Source organism: Helicoverpa zea, chromosome 2 (genome assembly GCF_022581195.2).
Source record: "Helicoverpa zea isolate HzStark_Cry1AcR chromosome 2, ilHelZeax1.1, whole genome shotgun sequence".
Lineage (NCBI taxonomy): Eukaryota > Metazoa > Arthropoda > Insecta > Lepidoptera > Noctuidae > Helicoverpa > Helicoverpa zea.
In genome coordinates this window covers 12,432,150-12,452,766 of record NC_061453.1, presented here as the reverse complement: position 1 = coordinate 12,452,766, position 20,617 = coordinate 12,432,150, and the positions used below count along the sequence as shown (strand labels likewise).

At 35.5% G+C, this 20,617-nt stretch overlaps 1 protein-coding gene across 1 annotated transcript in view; it reads left to right on the top strand.

Annotated features, from left to right (window-relative positions):
• Positions 1-300: 300 nt before the first annotated feature.
• LOC124642958 (glypican-4) overlaps positions 301-20,617 on the top strand; it is an 86,224-nt gene continuing 65,907 nt past the window's right edge. Inside the window, exon 1 of the mRNA XM_047181766.1 lies at positions 301-712. Coding sequence (XP_047037722.1) covers positions 493-712 — 220 coding nt within the window. The 5' untranslated portion in view covers positions 301-492. The remainder of the gene's footprint in view (positions 713-20,617) is intronic.

The window sequence follows — 20,617 nt, the reverse complement described above, 5'->3', positions numbered from 1 at the left end:
GAGAAAGTAGCTGTCTATTGGGTAAGAAATTAATTCATCCAACAAGTTAACCAATGGAAATCTCCATCACCTGGGAGAACATTACTACACCAAAAAATATCAGTGTTGCTCAGTAATAATTTCCAAGGCAAAGGAAAATAAAAGGAGCTCAAAGCAAATGAAATAAGTATAAAAAACTGATTTTAATTCCCAATTTAAAATATTCATTAAAATGCACTAATTATAAATGTTTTATCAGCAATTAATTAAACAACATAGAACGGAAACGCCGCGCGGCCGCGCTGCCAGTTCGCCGCTTTCGGCTCACTTCAGTCGGCCAGTGCAGTCGAGCTGCGACCATCATGGTACGCAGTTGAATCGTCGCGTGTCGTGCGTATGGCGTGTATAGTACCGCAATTTAAGTTTAAATTAAAAATCATTTACTCGTACTTTTATTTATGAACCGTTTATAAAAGTGTATCTCGTTTCACACACAAATCAATCGTCGCGACCATGGCTGTGAGAGAGTGTTGTTGTGATAAACTGTCGCCTAACAAAAAATCGATTTTCGGATTGAGAATGCGGAGTCAAATTCTGTATTTACTGTTGGCTTCTTGTTTCTTAGCCGTGGCATCTGCCGCTGACTCTGAAGGAACTTGTGCAAATGTGAAAACAATCTTCGAAAAGAATGGAATGTTGATGGCGGTAGACTTACAAGCACAACCAAACTCAGGTGAGAATCACGCGCTATTTCATAGCTGAATGTGATAATGATAAACGATAATGCATGATACGATTGTTGATTATATTGCTTTATGTCATAACAAACTAGAATACCTTCTTACGATACACCTCCATGAAGAGGTATGTAGAGTCGTCATTATACTCTCTATTGTTTGCTACAATCAACCGAATCATTTTATCTAGACAGAAAAAGTAGAGCAGATAGCTTTGTAGGTAAGTAGTATAGAGAAATGCACTAAGTAAGTACTAAGTAATTTTACAGGCTAATGACAATCCATAATCGTTTCTTGAAAGTACTTGCTTATAAATCAGAATTAGTCTGACAAAGCAAAACATGTGTCTCAGTCTATCAGTTTGCGTTATCATAACAATGTGTACTGATAAACAAAATTATACCCACCTTTGTACGATACATTGAAAAGCCGACAAAGCCACAGGTAAGTCGCCCACCTGCGGTTCATCATCATGTAAATAAAAACATTGAAGTAGATAGAACTCTTAGCAATGTAGCATCTTATAGCCTACCTGTTAAAATAGTTCTAAAGCTTCGTAGATCGTTATCCAATCCGTTTTAGGAGATTAGGAAGAACAATGCGCAAATTTTTACACGAACCTGGGAGCCTAATAAAGCCCAACGCTAACCTTTTTTGTAAAAACTCCACAATTAACAGAAAAAGGAACAGAAGCTATTGTTATTTTGTTTAAAGAATAAAGACTCAAAATCCTTTGCGTTGAACTCATTTTTACCTGATCGCAAACAAGTCAAGACAAGATAGCAGGTTTTTTTCCAAGCTAATAATCCAAGAAACTTCTGCCGGCGACTAATTTAACTTTGTGTTCATTGCCTTTTTAATGAAGCTATATGAACGTAAAAGGCAAGTGAATATAACGATTGTACGTAGGTAGGTACTTACATAGCTTGCAGAAAAAGCAGAAGAATAAGCATAACCTGTAATTTGCCACATAGTCATTAACTGTAGAGGCGGTGTGTAAGTGTATTACCTGACCACACATTCAGGTAGGTGTCATGCATAGGCAAATGCATAAGCATTAAAATCTTCGAATACTAAGCGGATATTGCATTATTAACATTAATAAAAAGACATCGTAATGGACAAGCAGAGTAAACATCTTCCATAACAATTTGTACAGTGTGGGTGTAGTTGATACATTAGGCGGAGTTGTGAAATGCCTACATTGCAACTAAATGTTATAAAATAGACATTTCTGCGAAGCAAAATTTAGCTTAAAACTTTAACGCTTCTTCCACGATTGCGTCCAAAATGACATTTACAATAGAGTTCAAATTCGAACGAATCACTTTGTCAATGGCAGAAAACTAAGTTAAGTTAAAAGCCTGACTGCAAGTAGGCAGGTAATGGCACGCGGAATAAGCGTGGGCGACTGCTGCGGAAGGTTCAAACGCGATTTGACATGGTTTTCAGAGGTTTATTCGGATTTATGAAAGCTTAATACACAACGTACAACCACAAAGCTTCTTTGAAGCTATCGCATGTTGGTTTTACGATAAGTGTTGTCAATTGATTTGGATGTGTATGGTACTGTATTTTAATGAACGTCGCCAAACTTCTGAAGGAGCCGCCGTAATCAAATTAATTTGAGAGACCTCATGATTGTCGAGATTGAGGAAAATATGGCTTCGAATTTAAGAAATAACATATACATTCGAGGCTCCAAGATATCGAGACATCGATTGCATTTCCAAAAATGTTTTATGCTGGACCGGCTCGACGGCACCATTCAGTCATTACATCCTCCTTTTTTGGCATTCGAAAGCATGCTCATCGCTCGCATTCTTTGGAATAATCGCCGACGAATCTTTCCGTGAAAATTTACAGTCACGGACACGATATTTGGCACGAGCATTTCTTTGGTGCCTTCCCACGAATGTCGTTAACACGAAGTGCTACCGATTTAAACATCCAAATAATAATGATTGTTGTTACTCAACCCAGTAAACATTCAGTGAGCGCAAATAATAAGACATTGTTTAATTTAATAAGTTTCCACCACGCACGCCTCTTACCGGCGAGAGCATTTACGCTTTGAAGTAGGACCCATCCCATTCGTTACTGTAAACTGATACATTATTAATGAACCACTGCGCCACACCCAGCGCATTACCCGTGAAACTAGCAAAGTCTTATATCGACCTAATAACGCTAATTGGTGTTTGTGCAGCCATAATTGATTCAGGAATACGTCTTAACAACTCTGCCCTATGCAAACTTATTAAAGATAATCATAATTCGCCACGGTGTATAATTTATACGCAAATTTTATTCGTCGCCAATGGTAATTCAATCGAAGCGGCAAGATCAGGCGATACGGGTTCTCGCTATTAAGATAGACTACGTTTTAAGAGTGCAGGTTGACGCCACGTTTCCCAATAAGGCTTACTGTCTGATAGATCGTCCGGCATCGCAGTAGTATCAGGTTTTACAAAGTATTTTGCATTGGTCGCCGGTTGTTTAGCATGCAATACTCGACCGCCGGGACTTCTAACGGAGACTTGTCGCGACAACTACCGGCATCTGTACACGACCAACGTTTTGAATATAGATATTGAAAACCCAAAGGAACTTTGAACGAAGGCAATTTGAATAACTGAGAGGAATACAATGGTTTATTGCATTGTAACAATGTTTTTTTGGCTAGCATCCGTTTTAGATCTTCAATAATGTAGTTCACGCTCTAAAACTACTACAAGGCAAATAAATCTTATATAATATTGCACTCCAGATCATAAAACAACCAGTTCAAGAATAATAAATTGCATTACCAGAAATACGAAGTTGACGTCGGACAATGTTACTTTATCCCATACTGAATAAAAAAGCCATAAAATATTCTGGGTACACGGGAATCTCGGTAAGATTAAGGTCAGTAGCCTCAAATTTCCTTAAATAAATATAAGCCTTGCCTTCGTTGTGTAGAATGTCATAAGGATGGACGTCGTTATCATGGGTTGGAGTATCCTGTTTGGTTAGGTACTTATTTTCTAAACTAACCTATCTATCAAAGCTGTCACAGGAGTTGAAGATAACGAGCACCGACCACGGGAAAGTCCTACGAACTTAGAACGACTCGAAATCCAATTGATCCATTAAGCAAATCAAAACCTGACCAAAGTGCATCTTAGATACATATTTAAATAAAAACATTTGTTTAAATATTATGAATTATGTTATAAAAGGTTTTGTCATTTATGGTCAATTACGTAGGATGATATAAATCTGTGATATTTATGAGCTAAGTAAATGTTATGTTTAACCTGTCATTAAGTTATTACAACAGACTTCGCATGTTTTACGGAAAGATGAGAAATTAATGTAAAAAGGAACTATGTGTGTTGTTAAGTTGCTAACATTATTTTATTTCAACTTGATTTCAAGTGAAAGTAACTTAGTAATATTGCTGCATTAAACATTTACTTTTACTTGATACATATTAGTAGGAACAATTAAATAAAAACTCCAAACCCGAACACATGTGCGGAAGGCATCAAAACATTTTTTTTATATAGTTGGTTTCTAACAAAAACATTCATTGGATCTAACGTAGTTACTTAGAAAACTACCGAGGAACTCTCACCTATCTGAATGTTTGGAATGGCATAAAAAATCGTTCAGTGGGAGGACTGGTTGACAAGTCGGCTGCGCATTGAGTAAACACGGGCTTAAGGTCGACAACCCACGGCCTGGCTTCAGCCTCATTGATTAAAGTCCAAGTGATTACTAATTTATCAGTTCAAGTTTCACCGGAAAACTTCGACGTCAATATTTTATTTCATAACTTCAAATACGTTACGATGATATGTAGCAAAAGTTAAATTTATGTGGTTATGTCCTCCGTCGGTTGACATAGAGATTTTTTTTAAGAATTCAAAATTGAGATTGTCCAAAATATGGCGAAAAAGAACCTAACAAAGCTGTTTAAATTATTGTCATTACTTAATTTTAAAATAATTTTAATTGTTCTTGTAAAAATATTTCAATGCGCTGTACAAATTGCCCGTTCCAAAAGGAAAAATAAAACATAAAGGCCTTACCCCGTTGGCGAATTAGCACATACCTGAAGAAGAAATCCCATTATGCCGACATTATTCGGGCTTTCATAGTGTACCCTTTCAATCAAGTCGGTTGAATGGTACTCCATCAGTCACAGGGAATGTCAGACCTTTTATGTCGCGTTCCATAACCTCTTATTTTGTAATTAGGCTCGGATAGGGAAACAGGATGCTGCGTATTAATTTTTTTGCTGATTTTTATTATTTGGATGTTCGATTGACAAGCTTTGGGATATTCTATACCTACCTACCTCTAATGATTGAAGTTTAGGGTGATCCCTGTGGGATTGTCTATTTTAGTAATGATCGCTTGCGCAGCTGTGAAGTGCCACAATTCAATAAATAAAATAGCATCATATCGGAAAGATGGATAAAACGTTGTACTAGATCGTTAAATTCTGTGAAGACGTATGACCAAAGCTTGTCGAAACTACGGAGCTATGGAGGTCGAGTATGACGTAAGCGCAATGCATGCAGAAGGCACATCGCGAAGATCACGTGGTGTTTTATTTATTTTATAGTATTTGCCTACGTCCGTGAACTACTTTTATATTTAGCTCCAATTTTTCTACAAAGTTAGCTAGCAACATTTTTACAGAACACCCAGCTGATTCGGAGTGCAACTTCAAAGGAATGCGTAGAAGGTCGTTTCTGGGAAGATCGGCCGTTAAAACGGAAAGGGTATGATTTAAGCTGTCACCAATTTAATTCATTTTGTGTTTCTTAAATAATAGGGTTTGCCCTCAAAATAGTAGATTTGTCACCAAATGTAGTCACCAAACAATATAAAATCATTTCCACAATAAATTACCGAAAATCATGGAGATATGGGGTCAAGTACCAAATAAATGATTTTGTATGTATTATAATAGGTTTGTCCTAATAGTATTTAAGCAAACTAATTTAAAGAGATCACCAATAAATCATATATTATATCACTAGAAAATTTCATGAAGGTCTAAAAATGTAGGGTGGTCGTCATCATCATTTCAACCAAAAGAGTCTACTACTTAACTGGCCATGTGCCTCCCCCCAAGGGCTTTAGTTTCCACAGGTAGTATAAATATATTTAAATTAAATTTCTAGCTGAATAGTAAATAAAACAATTAATCAAAGTCAAAATAATCAATATTTATTGTTAAAAATCTCACTGCCCGCGCCCCGCATCGTATGATCGTACCTACAACCAACCTACAACCCATTAGTTGAGGCCCGAAAGCGCGCCAATTTGTCTCCCTTCCCTTCCTCTTCCCTTTGAACATATTTTTATTAAAATTATAAACTGATGTATTAAATTGGTAACGAATACATTATTTTAATAACTGAACGAAATAAAATGTAACTACTGTATTGGTGACAAAATAACAAATAAAAAGGAGTCGCAGTCAGGGATCGATTAATCGATTTATTTGGTGACAGATCTACCATTTTGAGCACCAAGCTATTATTTAAGTAATAAAACTATTATTATAAGAACGAAGTTTATATTCATGTAATGCACTACAATTTTATTGGTAATCCATCTCATATTTTACACATTATATTAACAATAATTTGCTAATTCATACCTGGGAACACTCTTTGTTTATCTGAGAACGAAAATATTTCGTGGCGATAGATCTATTTATTAGGTGATACAACTTGATGACAAATATAAATTTTGGTGACAAAAAATATAGTTCCCAAACGGAAACGGACAAAGCATCATAATATATGTCGATGCATCTTTCATTTCAATGGCACATATTGCATAGTTGTGCAAAAATATACATTGTTCGTCACGGGACTTCGTCTTCGGCATCGTTCGACAAATTGAGGGTCGGTTGTTGCTATGCGGTATTTGCGACAAAAATAATACAATACCGCCCGTGCAAGAGTAAGAACCTAGGTATTCGTGCAAATAGATTGGAAATAAAAACAACGAGCTTTTGAAAAAGCTATTGATAGGTATAAATTTTAGATGCTTTCAATCGTCTATTAGAGCGTTTGCCTCCTAAATTGACCTTGCGGAACAATTTGCATTCCGAATGTTGATTGCGTCTATAAACAGTTCATTAGTTTCGGAATGTTTTGTCAATGAACTTAAATGTTCAATTGGTCGGTATTTATCAATAAAGTGTTTTCAATCAGTGTTTGGAAAAATACTTAAGTATATGGGATTGTTGGAACAGGCGGTAGAGTCGTAGGTTTGTATTGTTACTGGCACAAAACTTCCCTCATCCTACCATACCTTGTAGGTTTTTGTAACGGAATAATTTTGGCCTGAAACACTATATGAAGTCTATCTTTCTGTATTATAAGTAGCATGTAAGGGGTTTCTTTATTGAAAATGTGACTTAATAGGTTGATTAACAACGACAAAGTAAAAAAAGGTTTCATTTCTTTAATTGGCCACCGAGCTCATTAAAATGCGATACACGTTTAATGTAAAAGATAAAAACTCTCGGTAATTAGCTGTAATCCGGAAAATCGTCATTGTCCGCAACTAAATAAGAGTATCTCAAAGGTTTTTAATTCGCGAACGGACATTCCACGCGCGGCGCAGGTGCCGACCTGTCGCCGTTCCACCGGACCGGTCCGCGGCGCGCCGGTCGAAGCACTGGCCCGCCGACCGCAAAAAATGTGCATTCGATATTTAAAACTGATGTTACCAATCGTTTATTCAAATTAAATAAATGTAAGAAGTATGAATTGGAATTTGTTTTTGTGTGCGTTTCGAGGAAAGCCTTGTTTACGTGCATTTGAATTTTAGGTGAATATTTAGCGTTTTTGAGATGCAACTTGACCCCACCGTTTATGACGCAGATGCTGAGTACTTATGATTATTTGTGAAGCAAATAGAGAGCAAGTTTTCCAAATAATGTGCATGTAATGTCATCCCTGTCCTAAAATTTTGATTATCTATAACGTTTTTTTTTTAAAAAAAAAACGCGTTGTCATGACCATAAAAGTTGCATTTTATTCAGTTGCTAACAGATAACACTTGCACAAACCGTTTGCCGAATAAATTATTGAGATTTTATCTTAATTACACTATCGAGGCTCTTCGATAAACGTAGATTACATAAATAATACCTACCCTTTGTCGGTATTTCTCAATTGCAGTGTTTGTTTAAAATAAACGATGTTTTAACAGTTTTATGGCAAAGGTTTATATGAAGCGGATAAGAAACTGGATAGGAGGCTATAAAGTTAGGTTTAGTAATGTGTTTAACAGTTGTATGAAAGTTTTAATATTCTATACTTTCCATTTAATTGCACATTAGGTATTGGTACTAACTTTCGAAATTGAGAAAAAAGCATAGGCATTAAAATCATTTATCTGCTTGACAAGCTATCAAAGCCTGACTTTACTGTGCTTTGGATTTTATGTATAAAGGTGACACCTTTCAAATTCAATAGCTAATTACTTTAAGCCTGTTATTTCGCATTAAACAGCAATAAAAGCAAAGTGTTATTGAATAGATGAATCAATATTTTGCATTAGTACTTATTGTGCTGCATGCCATAAAATTTTCAATTCTCAATAGTAGTAGTTTTTGTGGTGAATAAACCTAAAAACAGAACTTCGAATTTCCATAGGCAGAAATTACCGTTAGAACCTTTTTGAGCAACTCAAAAAAAAATGCAATGATCTGTCGGTTTCAAAAAAAGAATTTAAACGTCAAAACAGAACTTTCGCGCCACATTAGCGGTGCCATCGACAACACATGGACGGACAGGGCGTCACTATGGCCACTTATTTGCAATGCAAAAGTATTAATTAATTACATTCAGCCGAGTCGATCCTTCGTTTTATGTCTCGTATTAGTTTCAGTTTCCTTCGAATTAATAATATGCTTGAGTGTTAAGTATGAATAATATTATATTAAAGTAATTTCTAACATGTATTTTATGCAGATACTTGCTTTTTTGCATTTTTGTTTTTTTTAGTTTGAAAACAAATAGGAACTAAAACAAGTTGCATGAAGGTTTTGCAGACAATTTTATTGCTAAATGCGCCATTTATGTGAGACGGAACTATTGCCTTTCTTTTAGTCATGGGAAACTTGACTCAATTCGATTCGTACCGTAAACGGTACGATACACGTCAATTTGGAAATAGTGTGAAAATACAAGGCGCCTTTGACCCATTGTGTTGTATCAACAACGTTACATTGTCTCCCGTTAAACCAAATTGGAAAACTATATCGATTCAATATTCGAGCACGAACGGGTTCGTGCAGGTCGAGATCGAACATCGAGTTATGACGTGGCGAAAACAAAACGAGTTCGAATCGATTCCGTGCATTCCGACGCTTCACGGATTCTTCGTTTAGAATGTAAGCCCGCGAGATCGTATAATGATTATAATCTCGATTTAGTGGTCGATTCGTCATCGTCTGATTTAGTTAATGGAATAGGCAATAAGCGTGTGAAATGACCGCGATGACTCTACATTGTGATGGACACCCGATTTTGTAATCGATGTTGATAATGGACACCTTCATGTTCCGGTGTAAAAAGTTGAGCTTAGTGACATTTTTCTGACTGGCTGTCTAACTCCAGCACATCTTTATTTCATGGTCTGATTAAATTACGATTTAATTCTACGTTTTAATTAAGAGAAAGTCGGCATGTTTTTTCTGATCCAAAGCTAAGAGATCTTCATCAAAAAGATGAAAGAAATTTTCAATTGAGCTACCAATGCTGTTAGTTATCTAAAATCTAGGACACCGGACAACTGCAAAGCTTTTCGATCAGCCATCGAAAGTTCACTAATGAGCTCTAATAAAGCGAACAACCGCAGTCACTTACTATCAGCGAAATTAATAAAAACATGACATTTTGGAGAGTCCTGGAGTTAGGAGGATGCAGGACGCAGTCGCATGGGAGCGGAATGCGGTCCAGCGGGCGGCGAGATGAGGGGTAGGGGGGAGGGCAGGCTGTGCGGCCGAGCCGGCCTATAAACTGCGACGAGTGGTTCACGCGCCCCGTAATTATTATGCCGTGAGAGTGCTTGGACGATCACCCCTGCACCATAACGCCACTGCACATTGTTAATTGTTGCTGTGAACTCTGCCGTGGCTAGGTAACACGTCAAATTAGTCTAGTCATTTTGAAACGTCGAGCCTTGAACCTGTACCGGAATGTAGTCGTGATTAAGGTTCTTGGATATTTTATGGAGGTTTAAGTTAAATACCAAATTGCAATGCCCTCATTTGTCTTGCTTATTCCGCCTCTTTACTGTATTATCTTCGGAGCATACCAATGAGATGAAAAAAGTGATATAGGTAGGTAATTAAAACAACTGAGCGGTGCATTATTTTCTGCGGTCAAAGACACCTTTGTTGGAAACAGAAGTGGCTACAGAAATATTTATGGTCATTACTTGACTAGCATAATAATAACCGCATTTGTGACCAGCCAACCTTAAACTCTTTGATCATGCGTTGACACTCGACATTTAAAACTTACCAACGTTTACCTACTTGCATTACTAATTTGAATAGTACCTCCTTTTATACTCAACTTTATGCCGAGAACCTTGATCGAGATCTTTTTTGTGCAAGCACTTTATTTACCTAGTTGTTCTTTTTTACGTTAATTAAATGCCTGAAACAAGTTTCAATTATATTTTATTGTAGAAACAATACGATAGAATCTAGATCGAAGTCCATTAGAAGTGGTCGAGTATGTGAAAACATAACACACAAACATAATATACAGCACGGAGCTTAAAGTTTCATAATAGTTTGTAAACTGCTTTATAATCCGTGACCTACATAAAAACATACGATAAACGCCTACAGAAAGCTTTATGGCCATAACTTTTAAGCAGTAGGTACTATTCTAAAAGTTTGGTGGATATCTGAACCAAGAAGCATTGAAAGACATTTACTGCAATAATTAAATCTGAAACGTGCAGATTGGACGCAAAATGAAATTATCATTGTTCTCCTCGGTAGATTATTCTCACAAGTTAAAAGACTGACCATCACGTAAACACAAAACGCAACTAAAAGTGATCAGACACTGTTCTTGTTGCAGTGAGGAAATATTTGTTGATATATTATGTATGGAGATCTTGCAGATATCATATTATGATAACTAGGTACCTATGTACGTCAATGATCGACACGTTTTGAAATTATTGAATTAATTGAACTTTAAAGCAGGTTATTTGTTCACAAAAACTTAACATTTGCAGTAAACCGAAGGTCTTAAAGAATTAAAATAATTTATTTACTTAATGAATTGGTTTACATCAATTACAAAGGCTAATAAATTATTTTAGAGAGCATATTGTTTACAACTACGTGGGTTAATATTCAGTTGTCTTTGGAATTAACTTGAATTAAGACGGCGACGTTGGTGGTTTGTTTTTTTCTGTCTACAATAAATCAGACATAGAAACTAAAACAATTATAGGTTTGTTTTCGTTTACGTTTCCGGTTTGACGGACACATGTGATCGTTTTAAAAGTTAGTGAGAGAAGCTGTAGGCATCACGGCGGGTTATGAATGAACCGGGGCCGCCGGCCGCGGGGAGAGACCGCTATCGGAATTCCAAAAACTCGAGTGGGCGATGCCGATGCGCTTGCGCATAAAAAACTAGTCGATCCGACACAATAGCGCGAGGGGTCGCCTTCGTGTCGACCTGCGACTGTTTCAACAATACCACACAAAACCCATAATATTTATGTGCTACGATATCTCGATGTTGTAAATATTTCTACTGCGGACTTCAATACTCATAATTTTATTCAAATGGCTTCTGACATGTCACATTCGTAGTGTAATAGGCTCGTAATATAAAAAGTTGACGTACAAATGTACGTGGAAGCTAATACTTCCGTGTAACATTCGATATGGACATGAATGTCCCACACACGATCCAGAAACGCATTTAAAAAAATACTCTAGAGTCCAAAGTGGTCCTTCGAGCGCTCTACGGTTAGTTAAAATAACAGAATAATGAGACTTCTGTTTGGTTAACATGACAAAGACTGGCTAAGGAATGTGGTTCATCTCACCGGCGCCTGCGTCGATTGAAAACTCTAGTTTTCCATTCGATCTGGTGGCGTGTCACGTAGGGAGGGTGTGGACTGCTTACTAAGCGTCGTTAAAGTAATGCAACTATTTGAGATGCACTTAGCTTGAGATATGGTGTATCCAATCGCGAGAAATGAGTGTTAATGCAATGGAGGAATGAGGCTGGAATAATTATAACGAACTCCTTCATGTCCGGATTTCCCCATGTATTTGTAGGGATTCTTCAAAAAACATGTAAATTTTTGGAGGCAGAAGATTTGATCCTTTATTTTCCTGATTCTACTTTGTCTGTAATATCCATTCTATGTCTATTCAAAGTTATTATACACACAAGCACATTAATCAACGTACGTAACGTACGTGTAAAGCCTCCTTTGTGTCAGTCAGACTTTGAATCGGGTCTGATTAAACGCGGGACAATATCCGTAATGAAGCCAGCACAAAGAAGTGTGTTACATGACTTGCTGCAGTTGCTACTGGCTGCCCTATTCGGTTCAAGTTTACGGAAGTATCCTTTAACGATACTGGTTGACAGCTTGATATTAACATTGCTGCATGTCTGCATGATTAGTTGAATTCATTGCCTGGTTAGCATAAAAAATGCAAAAATTGTCTATGCTGCAACTAATGACCTTATTTTTGCAGTCTATGGATCGCACAGGAAATATCTCTCACAGAAATAAAATGCGCAAATAATTTTCAAAGTTTTTGAAAGCATAAAGTTTTGAAGTCGTTAAAGTTCAACTTGGATGAATATCACAGCCATTTAAGTTTAAAGTGCGCTTAAGAAAGATGTGCATATTTGATAGTAAAGTCTGTCTCACACTAGCGACAATCCGGTTCGAAACACATTCATGGTATCACTTAACTTGTTAGTTATTTTTTTAGCACCATTTGGTTTGTGAATGAAGTGGAGTGTCAAAAAACTAACTAAGCAGGACGAGTTAAGTGATAATCTTCAGTAGATTAAAATGAAACACAAGTTCAGAGAGTCATCTAGATATGGAACCTGCTTTTTGGAGACCTTTTCCCGCAATTTTGTTAAAAAAACAAATGAATGAGACGAATGCGTGGGCTGTTTTAAGTTGATGCTTTGTCTCTGGCTGGTATCACAAACCTGAAAGATGTTTGTGATTTGAAATCTTAGAAACGCCTACTCAATTTAAACAAACCTCTTTCAATTTGCTCCTATGACATTAGGGCCAAAGAAGCTTCAAAAATTATGCAAATTTTTCTATGAACACTCGCAATTTAAGTAGGTATTTCATTAACAAGATTAAATCGTCAAAAAACCTGTACGATGTATGATTACCGTTATTGTTCATCCAAACTGCTTAAGTGCCACCATTTTGACAGTCAGCTTACATCTTTCTCTTTGAAATCCACTAGGGACTGTAATGTTTGTTTCTCGTGTGAAAAACAACACGGAGGATTGTTGGCGCGGCACTGTGAACACGGGGCGCGGGGGCAGCTATAAAGCTTACCTGCTCCACGTAGATATTATCTTCTCGGTCAAAGGCGCCGGCGACTCCAATTCTTAACACCAACTCTTCAATTTTGAACTCTATATCCTGAGCTACACAGTTGCAATTTGAACGGACAATTTCGGTCAGTAAAAATATGTAATGGTGTGGTATTACAACACTTTGTCAGATTGTAAGCTTTTGTCATAGTTTATGTATAAACATTAGACGCAAACTGCTGGTGGATTACGTCATCGTGACGTCATTTGGATAAATGCTATCGAAAGTAGTTCGATAGGCTGTACTCCTACACTATCCTATACTATCCTTGCTAATTTCCTTGATAAAGGAAAAAAGGAAACTATTTTTTGCGTTAAAACTATTTTTGAAGATTGAAAACCTTCTTTCACCGTTAATACAAGGACCCATTCATTTGTTCTATATTTGAAAAGTAATTATTTTATTCTGTTTGTGTTATTCAATAAAATTGTTTTCATACTTAGATTAAACTTAACCTCATCTATTCTAAGAAACAATTAAACGAAAGATAAGACATTCAATTAATATTTTTTATCACATAATAAATTAAAACAATAATGTGTGCCATTAATTATTTTAAAACTAAGTAAGTATGGAAGTAAATGCTTATTGTAGGTAATCTTGACATAGAGACTTTGTAAATATCTCACTTCACGATGATAACCCGAAAATAATAACTGTGATAAAAGTCGATTATGTCCATTTTAATTTATTACTCCGCTTATAGACCACCAGCGGTGTTTTCCCCGTTTTTTTTTTAAATATGATATTATGCTATTTCACCTTTCTTCAGTTGTATGTGGATACTTACTGGAATTCTACTAAGTATCTAAAATTATAACATGGTTGTCTACTAAGTCGCAAGGAATTTCATTTTTTACGTCTTAATCGCAAAGACAGCCGTTGGCAGTATTTTTTATAAAACTATTCAAAGAGTACAAATGCGTTTGGTTAACTATAAAAAATCTTTGAGAATTGCCCATATCCTTCGAATGAGTCCAATAAAGCTTACGGAATGCGGGCTGTGTATCAATTAAAGTAGACGATAGACAGGCGGTGTTGCCAGGTGCAAGGACCCCCCGAACGTGTGGAGCAAAAAATATATTTGAAGAAATACTTTCGGAAGTAGAGAATAAATAGGTATTATTTATTTCTGATCTTATTGTTGGTAGACTACAAATAACGTAAGCAATACCAGATTATGTATTTATTATAGTAATGTACTTAAATAGATCGAATAATGGAATCTTGAAGATAAGGCCATTGACCTTAATGTCTCAGTAATGATTTAATAATTATCATTAAATACCATTGCGGTTCCTTTGATGCTGAAAACATCTATCGGAATACCGGTCGTCGTCATAATTAAGTTAATTGAGTCAAAATACTTGTGTTACGTAATTAAGTAAAAGGTATCCATTAGGGATATTAAAGGCCTTTTGAAAGTTAAAGTTAAATATCATTATATTCGTTATTCATGTGTACATAAAATGTCTATAATACAAGCCAATTTAATATTTCGATCCTAAGGAATAAAGCATATGCTTTTCAAATGTCCTAATTTTAGAAACATTCAGAAAAAAGGATATTTCTGTATTCTGGCAACCCAAGTGCACAGATAAACGAAACGGGTTGTAGCCAGTATAAATAAACTATGCAGCTGCGTTTAGGATTAAAAGAAATGTTTGGTGAGAGAATTACATTAGAGGCGGTGAGCATTAGTTCCTGAACGATATTCAATTGCTTTTTTAATAGCAGTGTTAATTTTCGAATGCGTTCGGATACGTCTGTTTTATGTTATTTTGTATCGGGTATTCGACCAGAATTTTTGGGTTGTAATGTTTATGATTTCATTTAAGCCTAGTTTGAAACTCATTTATGTAAAGAAAACGTGCAGCTTCATATTTTACAAACCTGTATGCCTGAAGATGCTTTCGCAAGACATGACGAATGGAAATGCAAATATCTTCGTCCAACATTTCCATGTTAATATTGTTCATATTGCAAAATAGACAGCGCAAGAATTTCCACTAGATAATCTATCGGACGACTGGAATGTTAACATAATATAAATATGAAATCCTCACGTTAAATCCACATGCAATATCAGACTTTATTCTTGAGAGCAAACGGTTGGAAATTCAACTGTGAGAAATCTGAACTAATTTTAACCAACAGTTTCATTAGGAATGACAAATGGGTCATTAATAAATGCTTAAAACTAGCTGTTATAATAAATGAGTCAGGTGTAAGCCGTTGCTCTTGTCCAATACATACATATCTTGTATTGTGCGATGTTGTGTGATGACAAGACACAACTGTTGTTTTAGTCTTTGTATGGGCTTATTTTGAAATATGATTTTTTTAGAATTATCTCGTGATGTATGGAATAAATGGCCAAATGTCAACTGTCAGAGTGACCATTTGACAAGTGCGTGACATCTTGGAGCACGAAATGAAGTTCTAGTTTTAAATTCACACAGAAAACTGTGGTATTAATAGGTATATAGGTAAGGTCCGGTGATAAACTAAAACTAAATATTTAATTGCTGAAAATTTTTGACGTGACATAGGTACCATGATTTCATGGCACAATAACTTCCTCAATTCTTACACCCGTGGTTTACCTAACGTTACCGATGTTTTTGCTTAGTGACCATCTGAAATTTGAATAGAATTATTGATCTCTGATAGTTTTCCTGTTACATGACCCATTCATAAAACAAACCATTCAGTACGGTACACCTGACTCATTATCCTCTTTATTTATTTTACGATATCTATGGTTTAGCTATTTTCCGGAAGCAAAAATATTTATCGGTTCCGCCAGAGTTCCATTTTTGAAATCCAAAATCTCTCAAACTATTGGAGAATTTATTTCAATACGCTACGAAATACTACCTCTTTGACAGCTCACAATAACATGAGACTTATTTTAGACTTAACTTACGCCCTTTCGACTTTCCTCGAACACCAATATCTCATATCGCCTAGACTGCATGACCTACATAACAGTATTATTTTAGGATGGTCAGTTATACTTATAACTACGTGAAACGAAACAGCGACGAATCTTTGAAGTAACCACAGACAGCTACTTTTGAACTGTATCTCGCATGTTGACAATGAGCAGACTGTTTGACAGTAATGACAGCCTAACAGATAGCGCAGAATTTACGATGTGATTGTAACATTAAATATGTTACGATCACCGTTTCATTTAACGCTTTTGACGTTCCTATAAAATTATATGTACAGTGATTTATTGGTGTCGGAACATCGCACGCGTAATTTTCATTAACCTAGATAAAAATAGATCTAGGTTACTCAGATCTTGCTAATTGTAGAAAAACCATAGATGTAAATTCGGATTTGTCTCACATAGCTTAATCTCATAGTCACCCTATTAGAAAGGGACAGACAGCCTCCGTACTAACTGTTTCACTCGGCTCGTTTTTTGGGTTTAGGTGCGCAGTCCTGTTTACTAATATTATGTCTATGAGAAAAACAAAATCAACACACAATGGTTATTTATTTTAAATTTGGAACTGTGTGACAGATACTACAATGTTGCCAATTTAAATAAATGTTATCAAAAGAGATTTTAAACGGTGGACAGGAAGACATTGCATTCATATCCCTTGATTGGTCTTAGGAGCGATATGGTGGCAGTCTATCATTAAGCATTGCTTTCACATAAAGTTCATTTACATTATGCAACCAAACATTGTGGATACAGCTACTTTTACATGCGTCTTCGAGAGAGTCTACAGGCAGTAGGCTGACTATTTGTTTAGTAAATGACAAAGAACGTGAGGAAAGTACATGGTTTTAACATGTCAAAGTACTCAAGTGTCTAGTAAATAAACAAGCGGTGATTACCTATTGCCAATGCTCTCTCCAGCTTACTTTACTTAAAGATCTTGAATGAAACTATTAGAAATAAGTTTTTAGGGCTCAACACTGCCTCCTGCTTGATGGAATTCATATGGCAACCCCAGCTTTTTCTTCACTTTTTTCTGCGCCAATCATATTTTGTGATTCTAAGCTACATTGATAATTTAAGTGTGATTATTTATTCAAGAGAATGTTATTATAAACACAAGAGTTTTAAAGATATCTCCCATTTAAAAGTAAATAGTTGATATCGCTTACTCATTGAACTAGGAACCCTGTCTCATACGTTACCTAGTCGGATGCGTCACTTCTGTTATGATAACACATTCTCAGTACTGTATAAGCTTTCAATGAATACTGGTCTTTGTTTATAAGACTGGATTTCCCGAAACAGCTATTAATAAACGATTCATACAAGACTTGTGAATAACCATCGTATCTTGAGCTGTGATAAAATTTGGATCTTTGTCTGAGCTGGTAATAACCGGTGTAAGAAGAGCTTAACTTGTGGCAAATCTATGTGATTTACGGTCATTCTATAACTGATCTAACCGTTGGTTTTCGATGAGATATCGAAATCTGAAATACCTATTAATGTATGTAAAACTACTTAATGTCAAAATGCAATCTCCGGATCGGTTATTGAAAGCCGCATTTAATAGTTCAGCTTACATTGGCATTTTTTCAAAGATCGAATACTTAATCTGACTTTTTTATCATAAACAGCGCATCTCATCCAGCTAATTCTGGTCGTTATACACTAAATACTGAATAGTTCAATTAAGATTTTATCCTCATTTATAATCAACATATTTGTGTTTTGATAATCATTTAATTATGACTAATATGCGATGTTATGTCTTATAAAAGCCGAAATACTTTTTAATGTCCGCTTTATGAATGGAACGATACAATCTGACCATAGATAACGGTCATTTTTAAATGTTCGTTCGAAAAGAGGTTGGAGCATGCAGTTTAAATACTTTATTCGTACGTTACGTTATTAATATTAAATCGTAATGTACAAGATTTATGACATAATTTGTCAAAGCAAGCACATCTCGGTGCGGAAACAGGATTGCAGGAAGCATGTTGATGATGTCCTGTGCTGTTCCTAGACAGTGTTTAAATATATCTCTTTATTCATTCAGGACTTATGAATCACTTGATGACAAATGTTCCAATATTGACCGCAATTATTAAGTTGTTATTACAAAGATAGATGAAAAAATCATACGCCGTCATAAAATTAAGCCGTTTTTAAGCTTTTATCTAAGTCTGGTTTGCATAGTCGAATTGAGAAATTCGTCAAGTTTGGAAATCAAAAAGTTGGATTTAAAAGAAGAATAGGTTCATACGATTTTCAAAGTAACGATGAAACTCTCGATTAGCAGCCAATTGCTCAACTCTGGCATCGCGCCGTCAAATATGAAACTGATGTAGTAAGAAACATCAGTCGTCATGCAAATTTACTTTAAAAGCACAGAATCATAAACAACACTTCCTCCAAAAGTATAACAATAATAAATACAAACCTTTCAAAGAAGATCAAAGCAATACTCAAACGATTTAGTTCGCACAGATAACGTAAAACGATGTTCTAGGTCATTTTAAAGTACTGGATTATTGAATCGAATAGGCCTATGTGCTTGAAATCACTTTAGAATCTGCGCAAGCGAATATACACTCTATAATGAAAATATTTAGGTTGAATTTACTTTAAAGATTTTAGATTTTTCTTTAGAAATTGATAATTTGTGGAATAATCATTTGCTATGAATAAGTTTTATCTTAATAAAAAGGGTATGCGATATGGCTATCGGCCTATTTTAGAAACATTACGTATTACCTACATATACATGTTCTTTTTATGACTGGAAAGATACCTTATCGAAGCCCGCCACTTTTTATAGATTTTATGTTTTCTCTGTTCATTGATAAATATGATTAAAAAGTACAATTGATTAACTAAAAAAAGTCATATTAATCGAAACAAATCTTTTTATAACCTCTAAACATCAATTAATTCCATAGTCATGTTTTCGTTCCCATAGGTAATTGTTTGCAATTGTCTCTGTATCGGCCAGTCTGTGCGTAATTATCGTATAATGGTTCCTCCAATTAATTTGCCGTCTATTATTAGAAATATACGACTTGTGATTAGACTCCAGTAAAACTGACAATATCATAAAAACCCAATCTAGCTACTATGAATTATGCCTTAATTAATAATTGAAATATCATCCAAGGCAGGAAGGCAACAGTGCTAAAATTATTCAGAACCTGATGAACCATTGTCAATTGTCATGCTTAGGTCATTCAATATTAGTCGCCATTTTTAAAAGCTTGATTCATCAGGGCGTAACCGGAAACAGGTAGCATAGACATCAACGGAATACTTGATACCTCTTTTGCATTTTAATCTTCATCGAAAAAGTTTTTTGGTCAATTTATTACTTTATGGGCCTACACGCGTAAACTTGATGAAAAAAAAACAATAGGCTAGTTTCCTAAAAAAATAATAATTAGTCCGTCTTGTAGATTGTCCAAAATTAAGCGATACGTATTTTTTCTTTTTTAAATTGGATCAGAACTTGTTAAGATATAGCGTGTTAAAGTTGAGTGTGACGTCACAAGTTGCTACAATTTTCAGGACACTGTGACGTAAAAGGCCCCCACTCCTAATTTTTGAAGTGTATTATCTTTGTCATTTTATGTTTAATTAAAAAAAGAAAAAATACGTATCCAATATTTTTTGATTATCTAAAAAGCGGACTAAATATTATTTCATTATTTCGACCCTGGACATTACCCTATTGTTCTTTTTGGATCTTGAACGTATTGAGTTAGGAATCCGTTTGTTCGCAGAAGTTTTACAAATTACTGTTTTAGCAATCAAAGGAAACGATTTGAAGGGAAACAATTCTAAAATTAGACTGGTCCTCCTCAACGGACTTATATTTAAGTTAAAAACACTTATTTACCTAGATACTGTCTACATACATTTTAATGTGACTGTTATTTATGAACTTAAAACTACAGCCGCCATTTTTTCATTCGCAAATGTTAGTGTGAATTCACGATAAGATCCTTTTTGCTCAAACATTAAAGATATAACGATTCAGCAAGTGAATAGTGGGAATAGTTGGCTGTTTGCCATAAGCTGAGCTTAACTTAAATATAAGTGAACCAAGTAATCGGTAATGTAGCGAAATGTATTTGCCTGCGATGTTCTTGTTCAATGAGGTTTCGGAATTGGCAAGCACCTCGAGTTAAATATTATACGTTTCTTGCAATAATGAGGTTTTAAGACTCCCGGCAATTGTTTTTTTTTGTTTTTGTGTCCAAACATGTTCCATATTTCAAAATTC